This window comes from Notolepis coatsorum (genome assembly GCF_963971535.1).
Source record: "Notolepis coatsorum genome assembly, chromosome: 12".
Classification (NCBI taxonomy): Eukaryota; Metazoa; Chordata; class Actinopteri; order Aulopiformes; family Paralepididae; genus Notolepis; species Notolepis coatsorum.
Genome location: NC_140176.1, coordinates 43368612 through 43396342, shown reverse-complemented (window position 1 = coordinate 43396342; position 27731 = coordinate 43368612). Strand labels below are relative to the sequence as shown.

The following is a 27731-nucleotide window of genomic DNA, read 5'->3' as shown; positions in this document are numbered from 1 at the left end:
CCAGCCACATATTTGTACAGCCGAATCACATTCTACCAAATGAGCCAAAATTTTGTTCTGTGGTGGAAGTACGCCAGCTAACCTGGACTGAACTTATTCACTTCTATTGGCCCATCCCACGGTGCAACTTGCCATTAAAGTGTCTGGCTGAGAACAAAACGACTAGCGTACAGTAGTCTACTATATAGAACTAACAGAGAACTAACGGCTGCAGAACTTGAGAACCACACACACACACACACACACACCCCCCCCCCTCCCTCCCTCCCTCCCTCCCTCTCTGGGCCCCTGTCCTGTAAGGTATTGGCTTGTGTTGCTACACGGACACATTTGTATGTTGCACCACGGTACTGCCTGGCTTACAGACTAGTAAACAAACACTCCGTCTCTTATTATATGTGAACTAAAGAGTACAAGGTTTACACAACAGCCCCCACCCGCTGTTTTATTGTATTTGTACCTGCACTACCTGCCGTCAGCTGTTTATCTCTCTCTGTGAGCTTGATTAGCTAGCGTTAGGTCTCGTTAGCTAGCGTTAGCTCTGCGGCTAATATTACCTTACCGTGAACTAAATCAATGACTAGGTTCTAAAGCATTCAAGTCGTTTTCACTGCACATAGAAGTAGCCAAACAGCGGGAGCATTTCAGGAGCATATGACCAAAACCCAGGCAATTTCGAGCCCTTAACACTATGGCGACCGGCGGGGCGCGGCGATTTAGGCCTCAGAGGACAGAGGATTGTAAACAAACTGATGTACTTTCTAAGAGCTTTATATATCATTTATAGTATTGCTATCTGTCAATTCTGATTGTCACTTTAGTGCATAAACCGTGCCTTCATAATGGCTTAAAGAAAATAAAAATCCATCGGTTGGTTGTCATTTTATAGCGTTGTGAATATAAGGTATATCGCGCTTTTCGTCTAGGCTTTTCTGCAATTATATCAAACGCCATTTCTGCTGTATACGAATGAAATAAAACAAACTGCGTAGCATCCGGACTATTACAGAGCATCTATGGATGAAATGGGGGCGGCGGGGAACGCCGATTACTATTATTGATTAGCAATACACAGTGTGCGTTCAATATAGCATTTTCACTGATCGATCACGTTATGTTATAAAACAATGTCCAATCCAGCTGTAATTTGGGGTAATATTATCCTACAGTCAGGCCATGTGATCGCCGGCAGCATTTCCTCACCAGTCATCGGATTCTGGTAAATCGATATGCACATTGGCTAATCATAAATCCCATTATTCCACTCTGAAAAAAACATTCGGCAAACTGATCCAAGATGGAGGGTCTTCTTTTGGAATCAAGGATCTATGATCCGCCCACAGAACTGTAAAAGCATTTTTCTTTTATCCCATCAATGATACTGCAGTGGAGCGATGGCGCCCCTAAGCGGATCTGGCCGGTACTGCATGTTTCGAAAATCAAATATGTGGAAAGATCCTGCTAGTGGATCGGGTACCTAATAAGCATTATAAATATGGAATAAAACAATAACAACTTGCCACGAGTATATACGTGGCTCTAGTCGCTCTTTTTCGAAACACGTATATACTCGTGAACGGACGCCATAGTGTTAAGGAATCAAATAAGTCTGCCATGGCTACATGCTAACGCTAACGTTGTTTTGAAAACCTGGCAGCGATAAGGGAATCGAAAGTCACGGGAGGCACACGGTTCCAGGCATCGGACAATTAGGAACCGGTTTTCCCAACCGGTTTTCGATTCCCATCCCTAAATGTGTGTGTGTAACGGATTCCGTTGGTGACGATCAAAGCATCGAAAAACGACCCCCGCCCTTTCATGCATTCATGATGAAACATAATACCGATAACAGGGCTGTACAGTGCGACGAGCTCGTCGCAAATTGCCCCTTTAATTGGCCGTTGCGATTGGTAAATAATATTTGGGGGCGGGCTTGCGAGTAGGGATTTCAAGCCTTGCATTCGCATTTCACTCCTAAATGATCCAAGCCGTGTGATGACGCCACTCACGCGAGCTGAGCACTCAGGTATGAGAGTGGGGAAAATCGATTGAGCACTCTGATAGACTGGCTGACTGTAGAGCTGCCGCGATAACCGCATTACCGCGGTATCGCTGTTGCATCACGCTCACCGCAGAGTTAGGCTGAATACCGCGTCACCGCTGTTTTTTATCATAATAATAAAGTTGGCTTGCGGCTTGCGGCTCTGCAGATATACCCTACTCGGTTCCAAGCGACCCTATTGGTCCAGCCTGGCTCTGCGGCTCTGCAGATACCCCCTACTCGACGCGTCACACTTTGTAGCCTCTGAACGAAAACAGAACGCTGCCATCTTTACTGCCTCGCTAAGGATGCATTTCATTCAGGATTTGTTTGCGACAGAACCAAGTGCAATAAACAAAAAATAATGGATTCACTGTGTATTCTGCCTTATTTATTGATGAAACAAAACCGACATCAACCCAATTTACCACCGAGCGGAGAGTTTAGTGTCACAACAAGATCGCTGATGTGTTAAGTTTGTTGTTGTTATTAGCCTAATACTACAGTCAGCTGATATACACGAGAGGTAACGTTAAACCCGGGTTTGCTTGGTAGAATACACAATGAGAGGTAACGTTGGCAGAATAGACGCAACGAGAGTCTGGTTAATGTTGTTATTGATTGATTGATTGAAACTGTGTTAAACTCTGGCTTGCTGCAAGCCCTCGGACATCTATGCCCACGGAGCTTTCAGTGTACACAAGCGAGCGGCGGCGGCCCCGCCTGCATCCCCATTCCCCACACGGAGATAGTAGTACCTGGCTGCAGTGGAAAAGGAACGAAGTACCAGGTGCCTAAAGCGGGTCGAGTCGAGTAGGTAGTTAGGTACTATGCAGTGGAAAAGCGCCATTAGACTAGAGGCAGGCTATCAGAGTAGACTACAAAAAAAAAAAAAAAATGCATTCAAACTTTTTTTTTTTTTTTGTGCGCACTGTGCGGTAATTACCGCGGCGGTAGGAAATATTTCGCAAATTCGTGCGGTAAGGAAAATATCAATACCGCGGCAGCTCTAGCTGACTGTCTGATTTAGCTATGCCTATGAAGAAAAGTAAAGTTAGTATTGCTTCATATTTTCGACGCGTTCCACCTCCTAGTGAGCCGTCGAATGAAAATGTGACCGTCGAGAACATTGAGCCAGCAGTGGCAGTAGCCACCACCGCAGACCTGCCTTTGTACTAGGGTTGGATGCAGTTCCCTGTTGGTCAGTCTGTGTCTGTTATTCCATCTTCTTCTGCTCTGTTTAACGTTATACACTTCAAATAGTGCAGCATGTTTGAGAGTGCTCCCTTGACTGAGAGGATGGCTAGAGGATGGCCGGAACCACGAGAACTTTTATTAAACATTCTATTAAACATTCTGATATTTCCGCGGGTCTCGTGCAGTGGTCTCGTGCCACTGTCAACTAAAGCGAGCACTCGGAAGACACGCACCGTTTGACAGTGATATGCGCACTGACAGTCGGCCCAGTTGACATTTTCCAAGTGGGGGAAAATAAATCCTCTTCGTCCCGACTGTGTCCCGACTCCCGGCCCTGTGGAGGATTTTTCTTCATCCCAAATACATATTTTATTTCCCACGGGACGACGGGACGGTGTTAGTCTCAAGCCCTGTCGTCGTATACCATTATCGATCCCCAGGTACTGGTTCAAATGTGAACGGTACCCAACCCTAACTGTTCAAAACGAAACGTCCCATTAAACTAAATAGTTCAGATAGCTCCTGATATCAATGTCTTATAACACTGAGTCGATGCGTATTCGAGCTGAGGGCACGCTGAATATAGTCAATAGGGTCCAGCTGCAGCGCCGGAGAATCCTGGCCGTAGCTGGAGGCTAGGGGTGGACGGTATGGTCTAAAATTTATATCACGGTATAATTTGAAGCATAGACGGTAACGGTATATATCACGGTATCAGTGTTTCCGTTAGAATAATTTTTTTTGCCTGATAGGCAGGCTATATAAAGAATGACATCCTCAAGGCATGTAGATTTATAATATTTTAACTTAAAACTAGGCTACTTTTGCGTATAAAGTCATTATATTCCAAATAAAATAAGTTCCGAGTCCGTGCTGCTCCCATTGCAAACAGCCGGGCTGGATGCTGGATTTTGCTAGAAGCATATGTAGCTGCAGAGCCGCAGAGCCAGCGGCGCTTTCAGGTCTGGTCACAGCTTTCAGCCGTTGGGTGGGGGGGGCGCTGTTGAGCGGATCTGACCTGAAAGCGCCGCTGGCTCTGCGGCTCTGCAGCTGCATGCTATTCGCAAATCCACTGCTTCCGCCGTCCTCCCGGCTCCCGCTGCAGCCGTCGTTATCATAACACTACACGCATATCATAATGTTTACAGCAAACTGTAGTTGATCACCAGGTATGTTTTATTAACGTAGAATAATTCATATAAGAAAAACGATAGGGACTAGGGGTGGACGGTATACGGTATAAACGGTATGAATTTGCTCTACGGTATGGATTTTGACTATACCGTGTAACCGGTAGTGCAGCTCTAAAATAGCAATGACGTCATGTAACCACAGCGCGACTATTTCACTCGCATTTGCCCCTAAAAATAGATAGAATTAGTCATAGATAATAGATATGTGCGAACTGGAAAAAGTTATTTAGGAGGCTTCGCGCAGTGGGCGTGCCAGCCCCTCCCGCACGCATGTAAACACGGGTCTAGTAGTCTAGTGGGACGGGACACGGCACGCGGGAGGACGGCGGCGTCTCCCTGAGCTAACGTTAGCTTAGCTACCGTTACAAAATGACCCAGTCAACTATTCACTTTTAGTTTAATACATGATGAGGCATTGTCTAACCGAACGGTATCTAGTCGGCCAGCTACCGATAGCTCCTGACATCAACAAACGCTCCACAAAGTCTAGTAGAGAGACGTGTATGCTACCTGTTAGCTCACGTTAGCGCAAGTTAGTTCACCGTTCAAAACGAAATGTCCCATTGAACTAAATAATTCACTGAGGCGTTGTATTAACGTTATATATCCGGCTAGCAGTAGCTACAGATAGCTCCTGATATCAATGTCTTATAACACTGATTCGATGCGTATTCGAGCTGAGGGCTTGCTGAGCACAGTTAAGTAACGGTATGCCAATAGGGTCCAGGTGCAGCGCCGGAGAATCCTGGCCGTAGCTCTGCTCGAGGCTACTCGAGTATAGGTCCAGGTGCAGCTCCAGAGAATCCTGGCCGTAGCTGGAGGCTACTAGAGTACACACAGACAGTGGAGCTTGTTGCGTGGTGGCGATGTCTCGCAGATAATACAAGTACAAGTCTAATTATATAATATATATATTTTATAAAAAAAAATATATATATATAAAATTAAATAAAAATGTATCAAAAACGATGATACCGTGATATATACCGTTACCGTCTATGCTTCAAATTATACCGTGATATAAATTTTAGACCATACCGTCCACCCCTACCGTTCGGTTAGACAATGCCTCATCATGTATTAAACTAAAAGTGAATAGTTGACTGGGTCATTTTGTAACGGTAGCACTAGCAGCTAACGTTAGCTCAGGGAGACGCCATCCTCCCATCCCACTAGACTAGACCCGTGTTTACATGCGTGCGGGAGGGGCTGGAGGGAGAAGCAGACGCCGCAGCGAGTGAGATCGATTTTGACGATCGGCGAAAATAAAGCATTATCACCGATCACATATTTATACTGATTATCGGCCGATAACGATCGGTGGCCAATCGATCGGGGCATCCCTAGTTCTTGGATGTATTTTATGTATTATTGTTATTATTGTGTTGTGAGTTGTGTTGTTTCGTGTTTGAAAATTGAAAATAAAAAAAGATTGTCAAAAATAAAAAGTACCGAATTCGGTACTAGAGATGTTCCGATACCATTTTTTCCTTCCCGATCCGATTCCGATACCTAAGCTTTGGGTATCGGCCGATACCGATACTGATCCGATACCAGTGCATACATAAAAAAATATATATATATATATTATATAAATTATACTTTAATTTTTTTTTACAGATACTGTTTTATATATACTGTTTTTTAGTAATAACTAGGTGATTGTATAGATTAGTATCATTAATCAATGAGTATGGGACTGCGGCACTGCAGATATACCCTACTCCAATGATCCGCACGGACGTTAGACAGTGTTGCACTCGCTACCCAGTCTGTTAGTAGCAGAGGCTCTGGCTAGTAGCAACGTTCATGTTATGATTTTCTATGCAAAATAAATATTCAACATTCTCTTTTGAGACTCCGCCTCAGACTCTTATCCTTTGGCACTTGGAACTTGCTGTACTTTGCTTGCAGGTCTGCAGTCATTATTGCTGGATTATGAATAGCACCAACTTTAGCCACGGTACCGTTGTCAAGCTAAGCTAGCTGACCTAGCTCGTCTTCCCCGCAAGGTTTTCACATTGACATTTGATAACGTTAGTCAGCTAACGCTAGTCAGTAGCTACTTGACTTAAATACGATTCACCGTGGGTGCATTATTGTTGATAGATGGACAGTGTCAGGTCCTGGAGAAAGGACAGGCAATCATCTGATTTGATGTAACGTTAAAGCGGATGTTGTTCCAACTAGCTAGCTTTTCAGCTAATGCCATCATAACACCAGCAAGCAAAACACATCCCGTCCGAGCTCCCCGTCACACGCTCTGTCAATGGAATTTAAGAAAGTGTATCAGCTGTTAAAATGACAAACAGCATCACACTTTAAAACACGTTCATTTTATAATCCTCACTCTCCGCAGGAGATAAATGACATCATGGGATCGGAGGCTAGAATTTACGTGTACTCGCCGATACCGATACCAACATTTTAGGCAGTATCGGCGGCATTTCCGATACTGGTATCGGAACAACTCTATTCGGTACCCATCCCTATTTGTGACTCACATTGCTCTAATTTCAGCCTCCGTTATTTGTTCCGTATGACTCATTGCATATCTGTGTCTCGAATGTGCGCACTGATTTGTTTACTTTGGCAACACGGGTCGCTAAGGAATTTAGGTTTGAGGTTGAAGAAAGTGCACTTTTAGGTTGAAAGAACGGCCCTAATGTCAACGTGTTTCAATATAAGCGTTATGTATGGTGATAACCAGTGTTAATTTTGTTGACTAAATTGATGACGAAAGATGTTAGTCAACGAAGGTTTTTTTCATGACGACGAGACGTGACGTCACGTTATTGAAGACCATGTCACGCTAACGAGACTAAATTGTTTATTAAATATCGTTGACCACAACTGAAGACACGAAAATGTAATTTACAAAAACCAGGACGAAATTTATCTTTATGCATGTTGATATTGTTGACTAAAACAAGACGAGACAAAATAATTATAACTTTTCTTAATGCCATCGTACCCACTAGAGCAGTGTGACGGGGAGCTCCGTTATTAGCATTAGCTGGAGCTATTTGAAAAGCTAGTTTTAGCTGAACGTAGAGCTGCCGCGGTATTGATGTTTTCCTTACCGCACAAATTTGCAAAATATTTTCTACCGCCGCGGTTATTACCGCACGCACACAAATTTAAAAAAAAAAGTTTGAATGCATTTTTTTTTTAGTAGTAGTCTACTCTTTATAGCATATAGCCTGCCTCTAGTCTAAATGTCTATCTTTAGAGGATGACTTTGCAGCATGAATATTGTTTGGGATTCGGCAAGCACGCATTAGTTATTGAAAGTGAAACACGGATTCGAAGTTTCCCCTCTGGTCATGCGCCGTTCACTCGGTGTCGCGGGCAGGGGTGGTTACCCCCCCGGGCCCCGACCCTTTCTTATTATTATTACTATAAAGTTACTACTTTATAATAAAGGCATTCGTTTTGTGACATTAACATTATATAGTTATACGTTCAATAACATCAGCGTATTTACCGGACCATAGCAAGACAAGCAATACTCAATTCATATCTCAGTTCCTTTCTTTGCTCAGAGCGTGCTGAGTTGTCCCATTCTGCGGTCTGTTAATAAAGTTTTCAATCAGACAAGTGTATAGAACGAAGGGCTTTTATTATAACATTCGTTGCAGACAGTAAAATCATTATGTCTCGTTTAGTACTCCTGAGGAGCGATGGTAGTCCACTCCGGCGGGGAGCTAAAGCTAACGTTATTAGCCGTATTGTGATGAGCTCTGATCAATGGCTGACATTCAGGACGTAAAAAACTGCAGGACGCTCCAGTCCAACGTGTGACGCGTCTCTCTTCTGACCAATCAGTGGTCTGCAATGTTTCACGTGACTTTTCTGGTACCCAATAGGGTCGCTTGGAACCTCGATAGAGGAGTAGGGTATATCTGCAGAGCCGCAAGCCCAACGAGAGGAGGGTACTTTATTATTATTATAAAAAACAGCGGTGATGCGGTATTCAGCCTACTCTGCGGTGGCCGTGATGTAACAGCGATACCGCGGTAATGCGGTAATCACGGCAGCTCTAGCTGAACGTTACCTTGGCTAAAGTTGGGACTAGGCCTGCCGCGATAAGCAATAAATCGATTAATTGCTGCGATAATTAAAATGAATGCAATGATTTTGACGGGCGCGATTAATTGCTATTTGCGCATTTGTTTTAATGAGGCGGAACCAGTGCCGCTTGTCAGTCACTGTCCGTGTTGGGAGGCGGGCCGCTGACGTTACTAGAGTACAGCACGGGAGCTCCGTGGGGCAACGCCACAGCTTAACTACATTTCTCAATAGTGTTGCTCCTTTTAACCAAGTAGCATTATTTGTAGTGTAACGTTAGCTATTTTTAGACCCAAGTAGTTACTCGCTACTGCCCGGAGAAACTGGACTGCTAAATAAAGATGAAAGATAGAGCGTTGATTCTCATTCCATGCTAACAACATTAGCAAAATAACTAACAAACGAAATACAACGTATAGCATAGCTACAAGTACAACACAGAATAACGTTAATACAATTACATGCATCATTGTTTACAATGAACGGGTGGGGCTAGTCAAAGGACTGGACACGGGGACAAGTTAAACATGAATTAATTTATTATAACACTCCGGTAGTTTCGAGTCGTGCTGCAGTGCTTACGCACCACAGCTATTCTATTATATACTGCTTTGACGCTTCCTCCTCATCGTTGATTGCCTGTAGTAGCTGCATCTAACGTTAGTAGCTAACGTTAAAACTAACCTAAAGTTAGTTGTTCACCAACAATCTCAACATTTGTTATTAGCTCAAAAACAACCGGACGAGACAAGTTGTCGGCTCATATGTTCTGCTTAGGATAATCACAACAATACTTCCGGTCCGGTCGGTGGGCTTCAAAATAAAAGTCTAAAACCGGAAAAGACGGAGCGGTGGGCTTCAAAATAAAAGTTTTGGGAAATAAATTTCTCAAAAAAAATTCTCTAACTGGTCGCAATAATATCGCTTATCGCAATATTTTCGGGGGCAATTAATCGCCCAGCAAAATGTGTTATCGTGGCAGGCCTAGTTGGGACTATTCATAATCCAGCTGCAGACCTGCAAGCAAAGTACAGCAAGTTGGCAAAGGAGTATTCCAAGGTAAATCACTTATTCACCAGTAACGTTACAATGTTTGTATTTCCATCTAGCTCGCGTTAGCTAGTGGCTAAGCTAGCTCACGCTAACGTGGTCACTGATTGACCTCTCACACACAATTAATGACATAATGCAGACAGCCATACCGGTGACAATGTTTAGCTTTTAGTGCCAAATGATAAGAGTCTGAGGCGGAGTCTCAAAAGAGAATGTTGAATATTTATTTTGCATTAAAAATCACAACAGTGCCTCTGCAGTAGTGTTGTCACGATACTGGAATTTCGACTTCGATACGATACCTTGAAAAGTATTGATACTTCGATACCATTTCGATACCACAAAAAAAATCTAACGGAGCTAACGGAGGAACGACTAGCAGTAGCTAACGTTAGCTAATAGCTGTAACGTTACCAACAACGAATCAGCTGTTGATATTATGCGCCATCAGTAGACAACGTATCATGTATTAAACTAGAGTTAATGGTTTAATGCTTCAGTCACAGTGACGTTGAAAGAGCAGCTGTCACGAACCTCTTTCATTTCTTTATGGAGATCTGCGTTGGCACTAGGGCTGTCTTAAATGCTTCGAAGGTTCGATTCGATGGCACAAGCTTCGAACATTAAAAAAAAATCGAAGTTAAAAAAAAAATTTTTTTTTACTTCGATTTGTGTGTGTGTGTGAACTACCCATCCCAGTTAGGACAGCCAAATCCCGTCCAATCTTTCGCCGTCGACTAAAGACTCACTACTTCAACCATTATCTGAAACGATAAAAAAAAAAATCTAACCGTGACTAACCTTACCGTCATGCACTTGTCCTAATAAACTAACCTACACTGTAACACGCAACACTTTGATGAACATTGTTACTCAGCTGATAGAGTTGTACCCTTCTTGTAGAGCCATATGGAATCCGCGATCACGGAATCGCGGACGGAATCGCGGAATTGAGCAATAAAAATGGAATCCACTATAAAAAAAAACTTTTTTTTTTTTTTACTTTTTTTTTTTATGTTGTGGGACTTGTACAGCACTTTGTGCAACTTTGTTAGTGCTGTAAAGTTTAAACCTTTTAAAATCTTAGACAAACAAAACACTTTCATGAAATATTGTAAGCCGTCATTTGAGGCTTTATAAAAGCAGCACAATGAACACAAATCTGTCAGTGCCGAGTCCGACCTCATCTTAAATAACAAACAGCATTGCTTGTTGTAGTTAACAAAGAGAGGCAGAGTTGATTTTGCAAAAATATATATACTTTTTTAATTTTTTTTAATAATCAAATTTTATTTTCATATTCGAATCCCATGTCCATCGAACGAAGCTTCGAAGCTTCAAAGTATTTAAGACAGCTCTATTAAATGGACTGTTATATCTTATTAAATTGTGGACATTTATTCATTCCCACATATTAGACACTATTTCTGATGGTAAAATGAGCGTACAAAGCAAAATACAGAATTCTGAAATATTAAAACGGAAAAAACTGAATTTGGGAAAAAATAAAATGGAATTTGGAAAAAAATAAAACGGATTTCATATGGCTCTAGTTATTTGAAGTTTCAATTTTTTTTTCACAACTGAGGTAGGTAGATTACATTTTTAGAGACTAAAGTACCGAAAAAAGGTACCGTTGGGTACCGGTATCGATTCACAGGTAACGGTACCATATCGGTTCAAATTTGAACGGTACCCATCCCTACCGCTCTCTCTCTCTGGTACAGTTGTTGTTGTTTCATGTAAATGTGAATATTTCTCCTTTTGCACCATAAGTAAAGGGGTCTGGCGCTGAATGAGTTAATGGACCTGATCCTTCCCACAAAACAGGCAGTACTACTACTAACCAGGAATCTCTATGTTGCAGATGATGATTTTGGTGAGTACGACAAGCCAGGTGCCGAGAGGTCACGCAGGAGACGGGGTGAAGATGATGATCTAGACAGGTATTTGATGCGTGATGTGACAAATTGTTTGGTGAGGGGAGAGTTGCATGATATGACTCCCACAGTGTTAAAAGCTTTTTTCCTGTGTTGTTGTGAGTGACAATGTAGCCACCCACTAACCACTGTGGCAAATAAAAGACTTGGACGGTAGCCCACGTCCATAAGTTATTATATTGACTAGGGGTGGACGGTATGGTCTAAAATTTATATCACGGTATAATTTGAAGCATAGACGGTAACGGTATATATCACGGTATCAGTGTTTCCGTTAGAATAATTGTTTTTGCCTGATAGGCAGGCTATATAAAGAATGACATCCTCAAGGCATGTAGATTTATAATATTTTAACTTAAAACTAGGCTACTTTTGCGTATAAAGTCATTATATTCCAAATAAAATAAGTCCAGAGTCGAGACTCCATGCTGCTCCCATTGCAAACAGCGAGGCTGGATGCTGGATTTTGCTAGAAGCATATGTAGCTGCAGAGCCGCAGAACCATGGGCGCTTTCAGGAGCCATTGGCAATTCAGCCGTTGGGTGGGGGGGGGCGCTGTTGAGCGGGCCTGTGACCAGACCTAAAAGCGCCCAAGGTTCTGCGGCTCTGCAGCTACATGCTATTCGCAACTCCACTGCTGCAGCCGTCCTCCCACTGCAGCCGTCGTTATCATAACACTACACACATATCATAATGTTTACAGCAAACTGTAGTTGATCACCAGGTATGTTTTATTAACGTAGAATAATTCATATAAGAAAAACTATAGGGAAATCCCTTACCTTTCTCCACTGGTTAAAAATGCCAGGAACTGAAATTGAAACTTGCTGTGCGCCGCGGTGATATGTGTTTATTATGAAATGACAATTGCGTGTTGACACGCCCACTGCGCGAAGCCTCCTAAATAACTTTTTCCAGTTTGCACATATCTATTATCTATGACTAATTCTATCTATTTTTAGGGGCAAATGCGATTGAAATAGTCGCGCTGTGGTTACATGACGTCATTGCTCTTTTAGAGCTGCTCTACCGGTTACACGGTATAGTCAAAATCCATACCGTAGAGCAAATTCATACCGTTTATACCGTATACCGTTTATACCGTCCACCCCTAATATTGACCTATATCAGACCCGCCCCTTTTACTTGATCCTCCAATCACAACTGTTGCTCTCCTCGGACAAACAACATTTTAGATTTAGTCAATTGCTTCCATAAGTCATTGTACCATGACCCGTCCAAGTAGGCCTGCCGCGATAAGCAATAAATCGATTAATTGCCGCGATAATTAAAATTAATGCAATGATTTTGACGGGCGCGATTAATTGCTATTTGCGCGTTTGTTTTAATGAGGCGGAACCAGTGCCCCTTGTCAGTCACTGTCCGTGTTGGGAGGCGGGCCGCTGGCTTTACTACAGAGCAGAGAGCACAGCACAGGAGCTCCGTGGGGCAACACCACATAGCTTAACTACATTTCTCAATAGTGTTGCTCCTTTTAACCAAGTAGCGTTATTTGTAGTGTAACGTTAGCGTTTTAACGTTAGTAGCTAACGTTAAAACTAACTTAAAGTTAGTTGTTCACCAACAATCTCAACATTTGTTTTATCATTAGCTCATGTCGATCTACTAGTAGCATCAGCAAGCTAACGTTAGCTGGCCCCAGTCCACTAGCAGCATGTCGATCTACCAGCAGCATCAGCAAGCTAACGTTAGCTGGCCCCAGCCCATTAGCAGCATGTCGAAGTAGTAGTGGCATCAGCAAGCTAACGTTAGCTGGCCCCAGTCCACCAGCAGCATGTCGATCTACCAGCAGCATCAGCAAGCTAGGATAATCACAACAATACTTCCGGTCCGGTCGGTGGGCTTCAAAATAAAAGTCTAAAACACCGGAAAAGACGGAGCGGTGGGCTTCAAAATAAAAGTTTTGGGAAATACATTTCTCAAAAAAAAATTCTCTAACCGGTCGCAATAATATCGCTTATCGCGATATTTTCGGGGGCAATTAATCGCCCAGCAAAATTTGTTATCGTGGCAGGCCTACGTCCAAGCTTTAACTCCCCTGAAATATGTCTATTCCACATTGTGTACTCTGTTGAAGATACTAGCATTCTTTGAACTTGTCACCTCTAAGATAAGATATTCCTTTATTGATCCCTGTGGGGAAAATGTGGGTGTCATAGCAGCATGGGGAATGAGAGAGGGGGGAGGGGAGGTACAGGGAAATAGTAGAAAGACATAAATATAGTGAACAATGTAATTAACTCAACAATATGAAAATATGAGAAATAAAGACATACAATTTATATGTATATATGGGTTATAATTTTACCACCACTCTTGTTCATGCACACCTGAGCAGTACACTAGGGCTTGCCATTTGGAGAATAACTCCAATTACTTTAAATCTAGACACAGTTCTGGTGTCATTGCAGATCAATTCCCACCAAAATCTTGTCTGTTGCACTACAGGTCTGTGAGTGGTGTATTTGTGGGCATTTGAGGTCACTGCAGCTCCACCGGCTCCAATTCAGCTCAATGGGGCACCTGTGCTACAGTGAAAAAATAGGGATGTCAGTTGGATCTAGATTGGATTCAAATGTATTGTCATTATACAACACATGTTCAGTACAACAAAAAGACGTTTGTCATCCAACCAGAGTACAAAGGTAACAGTAAAGTGGAATAGTAATATACAGGTGTAATAGTAATTTTAGTAAAGAAATATGTAATGTACAGGTGATTAAACTTGGTATAATATCAAAAGAGCTTTATTTGTCACGGCATACAGTGAAATGCGGGGGGTCTTGCCTGCAACGATTGTGCAATAATACAATAATAAGAATCCAATAGGATGAGAATAAGACATGAATTAGTATTAGTATATGAATTAGTACTACTGAGTATACCCAGTGAGAGTAGGTAAGGGATATGTCCCACCTCAGTTAGGACAGCCGAAACCCATCCGATCTTTTGCCGTCGACTAAAGACACACTTCTTCAACCATCTAAAAAGAAAAAAGAAATAAATAACCCTAACTAACCTACCTTACTGTCATGCACTTGTCCTAATATACTAACCTACACTGTAGCACTCAACACTTTGATGAACATTGTTACTCAGCTGATAGAGTTGTGCCCTTCCTGATGACTTGTCGTACAGAACTTGTAAGTCGCTTTGGATAAAAGCGTCAGCTAAATGACAGTGCAGATATATATAGTATCTATAGATATGTAAAAAGGATTATATTATTATTGGTCTATATACTTGTTAACACTTTGAGTGCCACTCACGGCTTTTCTCGGGTTTACGACCCGACCGTTGAGTGCCACTCACGGCTATTCTCGGATTTTTTTTCAAATTTTATTAGCGGTCTGAAATCATATTGCATCACGCGAGCCTACCGTTGGATATCCAGGGACCGCCGCCGCTCAGATCTGAAAAAAGCGCCCCCTATCGTCTCCCAGGTGGTAAATCACCCTTTTGGAATGGACTCAATGAAAGTGAATGGGAGAACGGATTTCTGGCTCCACATTTTACTTATCACTGATGCAGCCGGGGTCTACCAGAGTTCATCCTGAAGCCTCTGAGCCGCGCGGATCATGAGTCCTACTGTATACACGTTAGATCTATACACTTATCGATTTTTTCGAATGGTGATCAGGAATTGGAATATACCATTTGGATACCATCTGATGTCGGGTAAGGAATCTATGTTATCAGTGTTAGGATAATCAGACTCGTTTTCACAGAGATATAAGCTTTTTTGTGATATGTGATCTAGCCAGGGTTAGAAATAAAAAAAAATTTCAAGGGCTTTTTTTGCCCCCCCTTGATTTTCGTGGGCTTTTTTTTTTTTTTTTTCGGGGGCACTGAATTTTTATGATAAACGGTAGGTGTGGTACCGTTCACAAAATGGACGGTTCGGTTCGTATCATGGTTTTCGGTTCGATAAACGTTAATTTTTATTAAAAAAAAAAAACACTCAAATCTAAACATGCTTCTCATTTATATATATATATATATATATATATAAAAGGTTTACAGCGTTACAGTGTTTACAGCCTTAAATAATGTTTGGCACACAAAGACCGAACTGACTGAAAAATATAGGCTACATTTGTCAAAGTATTAACAAACAATATGCTCAGCCAGCACTAGACTTTCCTTTCTATAATATAAACACAAAAAAACAATGTCAACCATGTTTAAATTCCCTGATTGTCAGTTCTTAATGGAAATATTCGTTTTCTGCTTGAAATTATTATGTATCTCTACATTTATTTAGACTAACATTATTTAAATATTGAGTGCAACTGTGGTGGATTACGTAATTCGTTGAGTTGGAACTATCTATGGGTTGGCGCCGGGTCCCCACGGACATTTTAGCGTGTGGCACCTTCAGCTCCGGTAACGTTAGGAGGAGATCATTACATCAACAAGCAGCACGAAACGGCAATAGTCCCGGTTGGAGTTAGTAAAACACAGTTGTAGGGCTGTCTTAAATGCTTCGAAGCTTCGAACGTTCGATTCGATGGCACAAGCTGCGAACATTAAAAAAAAATCGAAGTAAAAAAAAAAAAATCAATTTTTTTTTTTTTTTACTTCGCTTTGTGTGTGTGTGTGAACTACCCATCCCAGTTAGGACAGCCGAATCCCGTCCAATCTTTCGCCGTCGACTAAAGACTCACTTCTTCAACCATTATCTGAAATGATAAAAAAAAAAAAAAAAAAAATCGAACCGTGACTAACCTTACTGTCATGCACTTGTCCTAATAAACTAACCTACACTGTAACACGCAACACTTTGATGAACATTGTTACTCAGCTGATAGAGTTGTACCCTTCTTGCTGTCTTGTCGTACAGAACTTGTAAGTCGCTTTGGATAAAAACGTCAGCTAAATGACTAAATGTAAGTGTGTGTGTGTAGGTGTGTGTGTGTGTGTGTGTGTGCGCGCACCTTGTAGAATTCCACACATAAGAAAGAAAGATACTGGGATGAATAAACAAAATAGGAAATAAAATGTAGAAATGCATGCAATACATAAATAAATATGAATCTCCATATATGAAATATAACATTTAGATAAGGTGCTACTGAGATGTTTTGGTGAGTTCTTTGTTTTTTTGTGGAAGTTGCCCTTCTTAAAAATGCATGAACATTCACTGATAATTGGTCTGTAGTGGAGTCTACAAGGTCTACATTGCCGGACCATGTAGAATCCAGACCTTGTAGACTGACATAATTCTGTGCATAGTTTAGTCTACACAGGCCATATTTCAAATAATCAAAATCTTACTTCATTCATCTTAAACATTCTTGATTTGGGGGATTGGTAGTTCCCATGAAATCTGAAGTTGTTCAAACGACAACAGCGATCCACCTTGAATTAAATCACACAGCCGAGTGAAACCTTGTTGGATGCGTCAGTCACGAAAGGGGCTACTTAATTAATCCAACCCACTTTATTTATAGAGCACATTTAAAAACAACAACGTTTACGAAAGTGCTGTACAAGTCCCACAACATAAGACAAAAAAAAAAAAAAAAAAAAAAAATTTATTTAAAAAAAAAAAAAATTCAAAGCTTCGAATTAAAATCGAAGCTCGGCCCCGAAGCTTCGATTGCCAAAAAAAGCTTCGAAGGTCAGCCTTCTTGGATGTTGAATAAACGCCTATCATTGTCTTTAAACACCCCGCCTCTCAGACTCTCATTCCCTCCTCTGCTAGCTAGTGGCTACGATAACATTTCATTGACTGTATTAGCTGGGGCTAGTGCTACCATAGTTAAAACGTGCGTTGTATTGTACAAACTGCTAACGCTATGGCAAGATGTGTGTAGGCCTATGTAATGTTAATGGCTATGTTTTTAAAGTCGTAATGAAGATTGATTTAGATTGTGCTTGCCATTTGTACACAAACTGACTAGCACCTGCAGTGCTGCTGCTGCTGCCTGCAGCCAGTGCAGAACACCGGCTCCGCCAAATGATTTTTTTTATTTGCGCGTCATCTGAACCGTACGATACACAGACGCTCCATTACCGGATAAATATATATATATAATTAGTAAACTGTCGGGGGCATTATGTGCCCCCCTTAACTGATTTTCGAGGGCATTTTGTCCATTTTCAAGGGCATTATGCCCCAAGCCCCCGTTAATTTCGAACCCTGGATCTAGCTGTTTTCACTGTAAAAGCCATGAGAAAATGAGAGCAGCTATTATCAGCGCGCGGCTCGAACGTGCGTGCGTGCACATTATACTATCGATCATCTAGCGTTTATTTGAAAACGATTAATAAATAGGCCGACAAATATCAACGTTCTGGAATATTCCAGTAAAAGGCGTTTATCATAGAATGGGTTGTTTTTCACCTGAAAACGGGTGCTTTTCAAAATGCTATCAAACGGAAATGAAGCGATAAAAAACCGATCTGCCTTGACAACATTGACTGGAAAATGATTCATTGATAAGCGACGGGCAGATTAGACACAGCCATAATTTAAAACATAGATTAGGCGATATTAACGTTAACATTGGCGCCGATGGTGGCATTCAAGGGACTAATACGGAATTAACCTCCGGCGCTCAAAGTGTTAAGTATACTATACAGGGCTGTACGTTAACCTTTTTTGCACATAGCACTGGTGCTACAAAGGTTGATACTTGATAGTTTTGTAGCACTGGCCAAAATCTTGTAGCACAAGTATAAAACGTGTTATATTGGTAACAGTCACAAATGTGCCTATTGTATTTGTGTTATTTAGTTGCAGTGCCATGTTTGGCTGTCATTTTCATGCTGACGAGTTGACGTCACACAGCCAGACACGTTACGTGTAAGGAATTATGGGATTTGGTGTTGGGTGTATGGACTCTACTAGGGGTGGGAATCACCAGTTTCATCACGATACAATATCGATTCTTTGGACAACGATACGATATTTGCCGATATCTGCCATGATACGATACAATGCAGGTGCCTGCAATCGATATGAGATGATATAAGCACATTTAACACAATCAGTAACATTTAGATCAACTCAAAAGGTAACCAATATAATTTGGAAAAAAAGTTTTTAGCTCTTCCAGACATTTAAATGAAAAACTATTTATTGTTTTTAATACAAATAGACCTCCTGTTCACTATAAATTGCCACGTTTTGATATATTGAGCTTTAAACTTTAAGTAAATTTTTTTGGAACACGCAACCTAAAACCCCTTCCTCTCCCAAACCGTTCCTGCAATTGTTTTATGTTGCATGATGATCATGCATACATTTATTATGTATTGTATTTTTTATGTTTAAATATCAACATCATCTGTCCACCCTCAGTACATTTACTATCAATATAATATACTCGTCTGACTTCATCATATCTTTTCAAACGCACACACACAGAAGGGAGAATGCCCCTCCTTCCCAGTCCCCACTCTGCTGTTCTCTGTCGCTCTGAACAGGGTTTTAGCTTGTTGTTAGCTTATGCTAACAGGATGTTAATTCCGGTCTTAAACACTACGTGGTCATAAAGGAATGGCGAGGATTGCAAAGCATGTTATATACATTTGACCCGTTGCGGAATAAAACAGCAGGGATTTGTTTTGGGTCGCGGAATAAGCACACTAGCCTTGCTATGTTGCAATGTCCAGACGCTACTGAGACGAGTACTGTTGTGTCGGAGCCGTGTGCTGTGGAGCGGATATGAGTCACGACACCACGGATTTTCAAAATAAGAGTATCGAAATGAACTGAGCGTTGCTAGCTGCCGGAGCCATAGTTATTATAGCTGGAGCTGCGCTTAGGCGGAAATGAGACCCGCGACAGGATTTTCTAAATAAGAGTATCGATATGAACCGAATGCCTATCGCACCAGTGCTACTGAAGTAAATCCATTCATCGCACAGACCGCTGTTGCTGTAGCACATGCGATATATGTCTCACTGTACAGCCCTGCTATATACTTATTGTTTGTGTCTTGTAAGCCCATAGGGCTGGGCATACATCTTTATGTAAGACACAAAAACAAGTCTGAGGCCTTTGTTATTCCGATGACTTGTGACCCTGTGTCTATCCCCAGGCCATCAGGATGCTCTATCAACCCATCCATATTCTACACTCATTGCACACACTCACTTTAAACAAACACTCACCTTTTTGCTGAGAGAACTGTACTTTATATGTGACAAATAAAAGCAAACTTGTGAGATCTTATGGAGGATAAAGGAAAATAGTCAAGATAGTAATCAAGATTCAAGAATAGAAAATAAAGTACAAAATAGAGCTGTATAAGCAATAGCTCAGTAGGGATGGGTACCGAACCTTTTTATTTTCATGTCAACGTTCACACGCACAATATACGCTTACCTAGGATTTGACTTGATTCAACAACAAAGCAGTCGGGGCAATGGCAAGCCGAAAACGGTCGAAAATGTGGTTATTTGAAGTTTGGATGTTTTTTTTTTTTTTTTTTAATACAACTGAGGTAGGTAGATTACATTTTTAGAGACTAAAGTACCGAAAAAAGGTACCGTTGGGTAGCGGTATCGATTCACAGGTACCGGTACCGTATCGGTTAAAATGTGAACGGTACCCATCCCTATAGCTCAGATTAATCGTACCAAGTCGCTTTGGATAAAGGCGTCAGCTAAATGACTAAATTATTAGTTGAAATATCAACATTATCTGGCCATCCTCAGTCAATACTATCAAACTCCTCTGACCTCATCTGGTCTTTCCAAAGACCAGTGATGGGACGTACGCACACACACACACGCCACACCACACCACACACACACACACACACACACACACACACACACACACACACACACACACACCTACACACACACACACACACACACACACACACAAAACAGACTTATGTAGTTAAATCAACTATCCAGTTCGTTTTATAGTGTAAAGTTTGGAGAGAGAGAGAGAGATACACCGACCATTATGCGCCTTCAGTCTGACTCGTGAAGCGCACACTGAATCTATGTGCACTGCCAGCCAGGAGATTCAGATACAATTTAACACAAACGGTTCCAAAGATATTAATGTTTCACACCTCCAACAAAGTAGGCTACTTGGTCCGTTAACTCGGAATGGAAATGAGCTGTAATTTCTGCGCGTCTCCACACTTGAGACCCGAGACCAATGTAGTTCTTTTTTACGTTGAGCGAGGAAATACAGTCGGACTTAGTAACAATAATTAAGACATTTACAAGTTGTATTAAGTTTTGCAAATAAGGAAACGGATAGAGAACATTTCAAAGCACAAAAAAAATGCCAATTTTCCTATTTGACGTATTTTTTTTTTTATCTCGCTACGTTTAAGTATGAACACTTCATAGGTCAATTCACACAGTAAACTAAAGTATATAGTTTTTTTTTGTGCAAAATCAACTCTGCCTCTCTTTGTTAACACATTGGGCGCCGGGCATTGTGCCCATCTTATACCACTCTCTGCCAGCCTATGGAGATGTTTACCTTCTTTGCAGGGCTATAACTTTTTAAATTGTATTGCTATATTGACATTACTATGGCCCATTCAACATCAATTATCTATCGTTCAGGATGTGGGAACGTTATATTTTTTCATTCATACATTGTTGTGTTACTAGCGTCCAGAATATAAGTATGTTTTTAATCTTTTCTGCTCTAATTCCAAAAACAGTAGTTATAGGCCCTGAAGTAGGGCTGGGCGATAAAACGATAACGATAACTATCGCGATAAATTATTTCCTCGAAATAAACATGAAACGTAGTCGCAAAGTTTCGATATATCGATTTTCCAAGCTTGGATATGAGCACACGCACTAACAACCAATCAGTGAAGGAGATGGCCGACAGCGGAAGGAGACCCGGAAGGAGACCCGGAGGTAGGACTCCAGTAGTCAACAAGGCTGGCTAGGATAATTAGCTTGCACGGCGTTATTTTATAATTTACGTGCCGAGTGGGTGTGTGGCGTGAATTCTGAGGCCACGTTTATAGTAGTGTGGGGTATACAGTGGACGTCGTTGCAATGTATTGGGGCGGAACGGAGTATTTTAGGGTCATATTTAGTACATTGTCATGGAATACACCGCTTGGAAACAACAGGCTGGCTAGGATAATTAGCTTGCACGGCGCTATTTTATAATTTACTTGCCGGGTGGGTGTGTGGCGTGAATTCTGAGGGTAACGGTTAGAGTAGTGTGGGGTATACGGTGGACGTCGTTGCAATGTATTGGGGCGGAACGGAGTATTTTAGGGTCATATTTAGTACATTGTCATGGAATACACCGCTTGCTCTGGCTAACTGCTAACGTGCGCGGACTGATTACGACATCAACTCGAGACATTCGCAGCAGCAAAACAAGTCTATTAATAGCCCGTCCATCGGCGCCGGGCATAAGAAGTTAATTAAACTTGACAGACATTATATCGACGATAATTATCGATATCGAGTTATATGAAAATAATTTTATAATTTTATCGCGATAACGTTTTTGGCCATATCGCCCAGCCCTACCCTGAAGCATATATAGATTATCGATTGGCGTTTCTTTCCCATACCCGCTATATTAAAAAATTCAAATGTATATGATCGGTATACATTATGCTTCATCATGCGTGAAGGAAAGGGGGGGTCGTTTATGATTCCTTGACCGTCAGTAACGGCTTTATTTACTATGGCTTGATACGTTGATCAGATGGTTTGCAGTGAAATGAATAAACAATCGGGCTGAAAATAACGTTACTGTCCTCTTACCGTTCGCCGATGAGACTGGAGGAGAAAGATCCCAATTATTTGACGCCGATCTCCTACATCCATTTCCGGTTTGTATGGCGCAATAAACGCCGAAATCATATCGATTATTGCGTCATGGCAGCGATCCATATGCACACCAGTGTTTGTCTGTAGTCCCGTAGCAAGATATTACTGCCGGAGGAATTTCGTCGATGCACCGATTACAACATCCGGTTTTGAGAGTGTAACTCGCCCGACCATCCACCAGGTGGCGGTATTGAGGTGTTGCAGTCTCATTCAGGGTCCCGCTGCAGCACCGGAGGCTGGCTGGATGAATTATGAATGCCATGGCGAAAAAATGAAATATTGATCTCAAAAACGCTGTACAGCGTTGTTGGTGTTCAACGCATGGCGGGCAATAACGCTGTACAGCGTTTTTGGCGCCCAATGTGTTAACTACAACAAGCAAATTTGTTATTTAAGATGAGGTCGGACTCGGCACTGACAGATTTGTGTTCATTGTGCTGCTTTTATAAAGCCTCAAATGACGGCTTAGAATATTTCATGAAAGCAAAGTGTTTTGTTTGTCTAAGATTTAAAAAGGTTTAAACGTTACAGCACTGACAAAGTTGAACAAAGTGCTGTACTGTACAAGTCTCACAACATAAAAATAAATTATATATATATTTTTTTAATATCGAAGCTTTGTATTAAAATAGAATCTCGGCCCGAAGCTTCCAATTCAAAAAAAAATCGAAGGTCAGCCCTATATGAGACATGTTGTGAAATCTGTGAAAAAACATCTGATTACCCCAAGACTGGTCAAATAAAGTCCTTACTTCACATCAGATGTTCTGCAAAAAGATTAATCCAATTCCTGAACGCCATTCCAAATATCGATCGCGTTTATTGATCCAACGTTAGACCTCGAAACAGATAATCCATGCTGCTTTCGGTTGCCTCAATGAATGCAATAGTCTCGGGTTACATGGCTCAGAAGTCAAATGTGGAGCCTGGAGTTTTTTTTCTCATGCATTTCCATTGACTCCATTCCAATGGGTGCAATACCATCCGGGAGACGATAGGGGGCGGTATTTGCCCTTTTCGAGCTCAGAGTCAGTCCCAATGATAACGTGAGGCTGGATGGATGAAAAATGAATGGATATCGCTAATAAAAGAAACTATTAAACTATTAAATAACGAGATTTCTCGTCATTGGCACTCAACGCATGGCGGCCAACAACCAGATTTCTCGTTGTTGGCACCCAATGTGTTAACATGGCATATTATTTGGATTCCATTAAAGGAAAACTCCAACATTTTGGGAAATTAGCTTATTTAACATCTTCCCTGGAGTTAGACAAGAAGATGCATACCTTTTTTGTCTCTGTGCGTGCATTTAGCTTAGGGAACAATCGCTCCGTTAGCGTAGCTTAGCTTCATCACTGGAAGTGGGGGGGGGTTTAGAGCCTGACGTTCCCTACAGTGCCCTACAGTCACCAAATACACTCCAAATACAACTCCAAAACGTTCCTGTAAACATGTTGTGACCTGTGTATTTACCACGTGGAGAAATAAAAAATTATTGAATTCGACAATTACGTTTTCTAAGCAGATATACGCTGAACTATTTGTTGCCGAACGACTCCTCTCTGAGCGCAGTCAGTGATTTCTACGTGGAAGCCGTGTTTGTTTACATTCTCATTCATTCAAAGGATCCGAACCGATTGAAGTTTATGGATACCATGACTTAAAATCCTCTTACCTTGACGATTAAAAGCCTCCCCAATTTAGAAAACAGTAATCCAATGGCTGGTATTGATAATATACCGGTACTACTAACTACTGCACGCTCGGAGCTAACCGGAGCTAACACTAAAGCTAATATAATGATTTCCTTTCTGGGGGGTTTCAAAATAAAAGAGCGACGTCTATAGCAGCGGAATACGTTTATTTTGTACATTATCTAATGTTAACACAAACCTAAACTAACGTTACAACTAACCTAAAGTTAGTTTAGGTTCGTGTTAACGTTAGATAATGTACAAAATAAACGTATTCCGCTGCTAGAGACTGAAGTTATAAGGCTTCTCCTCGTGGGGTTATTAGTCCCTGCTTCATGCACTGTTTTTCATTAACTGTATACCTCATTGTAGAGCTGCCGCGGTATTGATGTTTTCCTTACCGCACACATTTGCAAAATATTTCCTACCGCCGTGGTTATTACCGCACACACACACACACAAAAAAAAAGTTTGAATGCATTTTTTTTGTAGTCTACTCTTTATAGCATATAGCCTGCCTCTAGTCTAAATGTCTATCTTTAGAGGATGACTTTGCAGCATGAATATTGTTTGGGATTCGGCATGCACGCATTCGTTATTAAAAGTGAAACACGGATTTGAAGTCTCCCCTCGGTGTCGCGAGCAGGGGTGGTAGCGGCGCGCCCGCCGATTACCCCCCCGACCCTTTCTTCTTCTTCTTATTATAACGTTACTACTTATGATTACAAAGGCATTCGATTTGTGGCATTAACGTTAGTATAGTTACACGTTCGTATTTACCGGACCATAGCAAGGCAAGCGTTACTCAATTAATATCTAAGTTCCTTTCTTTGCTCAGAGCGTGCCGAGTTGTACCCATTCTGCGGTCTGTTAATAAAGTTTTCAATCAGACAAGTGTATAGAACGAAGGGCTTTTATTATAACATTTCGTTGCAGTAAAATCATTATGCCTCGTTCCCTGAGGAGCGACGGCGTCGGTAATCCACTCCGGTCTCCGGTGGGAGCTAACGTACTATTAGCCGTGTTGTGACTGAGCTCTGATCAATGGCTCATGGCTGAGATTCAGGAAGTAAAAGCACTGCAAGATGCTTCAGCATGTGACGCGTATCTCTTCTGACCAATCAGTGGTCTGCAGTGTTTCATGTGACTTTTCTGGTACCCAATAGGGTCGCTTGGAATCTCGACAGAGAAGTAGGGTATATCTGCAGAGCCGCAAGACCAACGAGAGCGTAATAATAATAATAATATAATAAAAAACAGCGGTGATGCCGGTATTCAGCCCAACGCTGCGGTGGGCATGATGTAACAGCGATACCGCGGTAATACCGATACCGCGGCAGCTCTACCTCATTGTGTATAATCTAACCTGCACATAGCTTTAAAGAGTATCACACAGACCTGCCTAGTGTTGTCACACACACACACACACACACACACACACACACACACACACACACACACACACACACACACACACACACACACACACACAGGGCTGTACGCTAAGCTTTTTCACTAGGGGCACACTTGCCCCTAAATGAGAAATTTAGGGGCAATTCTTTTTTTTATGGGCACATTTTTTAATTACAATTTTACCATTATTTATATCGATTGTTTTTGATTTAAAAAAAAAATTAAAAAAATAATTTTATATAATTTCTTTTTAATAAAATATATATATTATATAATCATACTTGTAGTTGTATTATCTGCGAGACATCGCCACCACGCAACAAGTCAAAATGCTCGCTATATGCAACCAGCTCCACTGTCTGTGTGTACTCGAGTAGCCTCCAGCTACGGCCAGGATTCTCCGGAGCTGCAGCTGGACCCTATACTGTAGCCTCCAGCTACGGCCAGGATTCTTTGGCGCTGCAGCTGGAACCTATTGACTATATTCAGCGTGCCCTCAGCTCGAATACGCATCGACTCAGTGTTATAAGACATTGATATCAGGAGCTATCTGAACTATTTAGTTTAATGGGACGTTTCGTTTTGAACAGTTAGGGTTGGGTACCGTTCACATTTGAACCAGTACCTGGGGATCGATAATGGTATACGACGACAGGGCTTGAGACTAACACCGTCCCGTCGTCCCGGGGGAAATAAAATATGTATTTGGGATGAAGAAAAATCCTCCACGGGGCCGGGACACAGTCGGGACGAAGAGGATTTATTTTCCCCCACTTGGAAAATGTCAACTGCGCCGACTGTCAGTGCGCATATCACTGTCAAACGGTGCGTGTCTTCCGAGTGCTCGCTTTAGTTGACAGTGGCACGAGACCACTGCACGAGACCCGCGGAAATACCAGAATGTTTAATAGAATGTTTAATAAAAGTTCTCGTGGTTCCGGCCATCCTCTAGCCATCCTCTCAGTCAAGGGAGCACTCTCAAACATGCTGCACTATTTGAAGTGTATAACGTTAAACAGAGCAGAAGAAGATGGAATAACAGACACAGACTGACCAACAGGGAACTGCATCCAACCCTAGTACAAAGGCAGGTCTGCGGTGGTGGCTACTGCCACTGCTGGCTCAATGTTCTCGACGGTCACATTTTCATTCGACGGCTCACTAGGAGGTGGAACGCGTCGAAAATATGAAGCAATACTAACTTTACTTTTCTTCATAGGCATAGCTAAATCAGACAGTCAGCCAGTCTATCAGAGTGCTCAATCGATTTCCCCCACTCTCATACCTGAGTGCTCAGCTCGCGTGAGTGGCGTCATCACACGGCTTGGATAATTTAGGAGTGAAATGCGAATGCAAGGCTTGAAATCCCTACTCGCAAGCCCGCCCCCAAATATTATTTACCAATCGCAACGGCCAATTAAAGGGGCAATTTGCGACGAGCTCGTCGCACTGTACAGCCCTGACACACACACACACACACTTGCTTGGACCCACTCCAGCATGTGTTTGACTTGTGGTATGACTATGGTGTTTACCAACGTACGCACGCACAGTCGCACACTCACTCACATATGCAAAGGAAGGCACAGAAGGTTCGACTGTATGGTGTGTTTTTACTGACGTATATATGCAAAGGGATGGAAAGGGAAATGCATGGAAGCATCTCCACATTCCACACACTTCTGTGTTAATGTATGAAATCCATTTGTATGTCCACATTCCCTCCCTGTTTTCCTCGTCGTGGAATCATCATCATCATCATTTATTTATTCGTACATGGAATTACCACAGTCCAACAGTACATATTCATATAATTCACCAAAAATACCATGGCCGAAAGGAACAGGAAGAAGAAAAAATCTTATATATACCTGCCCCTACACACACACAACACACCGATAGACATATTGTGTAAAACCAAACAGAATATACCCATTTTGCAAAAAAAAATATAAAATTGAACATCAACACAACCAAATTAAATCAACATAAATAAACCCATTTTGTCTATCTATCAGTCAAACTACATATTTAGGTTCATTCATTTACACACACACACCCCCACACACACACACACACACTTATATAATGTATTATACTTCTATATACTATCTAATTTCTATTTTATTATAATATAACTAAATCATACTATTTATTCTACACCATATTGGTACAGTATTATACAATATTTTAATATATTATTATTCTATGTTGTCGTCTGTCGAGCCATGAGGTTGAGTCATTGAAGAAAATTGATTTGCTGCACGTCTACCGATCGATTACAATTGAGCCGCTGGAGAGTGGGCAGTGG

The 27731-nt window shown here is 41.6% G+C and overlaps 1 protein-coding gene across 1 annotated transcript in view; it reads left to right on the top strand.

Moving 5' to 3' along the window:
* rbm33a (RNA binding motif protein 33a) overlaps nt 1-27731 on the top strand; it is a 168060-nt gene that overhangs the window by 12535 nt on the left and 127794 nt on the right. The window contains exon 2 of the mRNA XM_084325823.1: nt 11423-11501. Within this exon, the coding sequence (XP_084181949.1) occupies nt 11423-11501 (79 nt within the window). The remainder of the gene's footprint in view (nt 1-11422; nt 11502-27731) is intronic.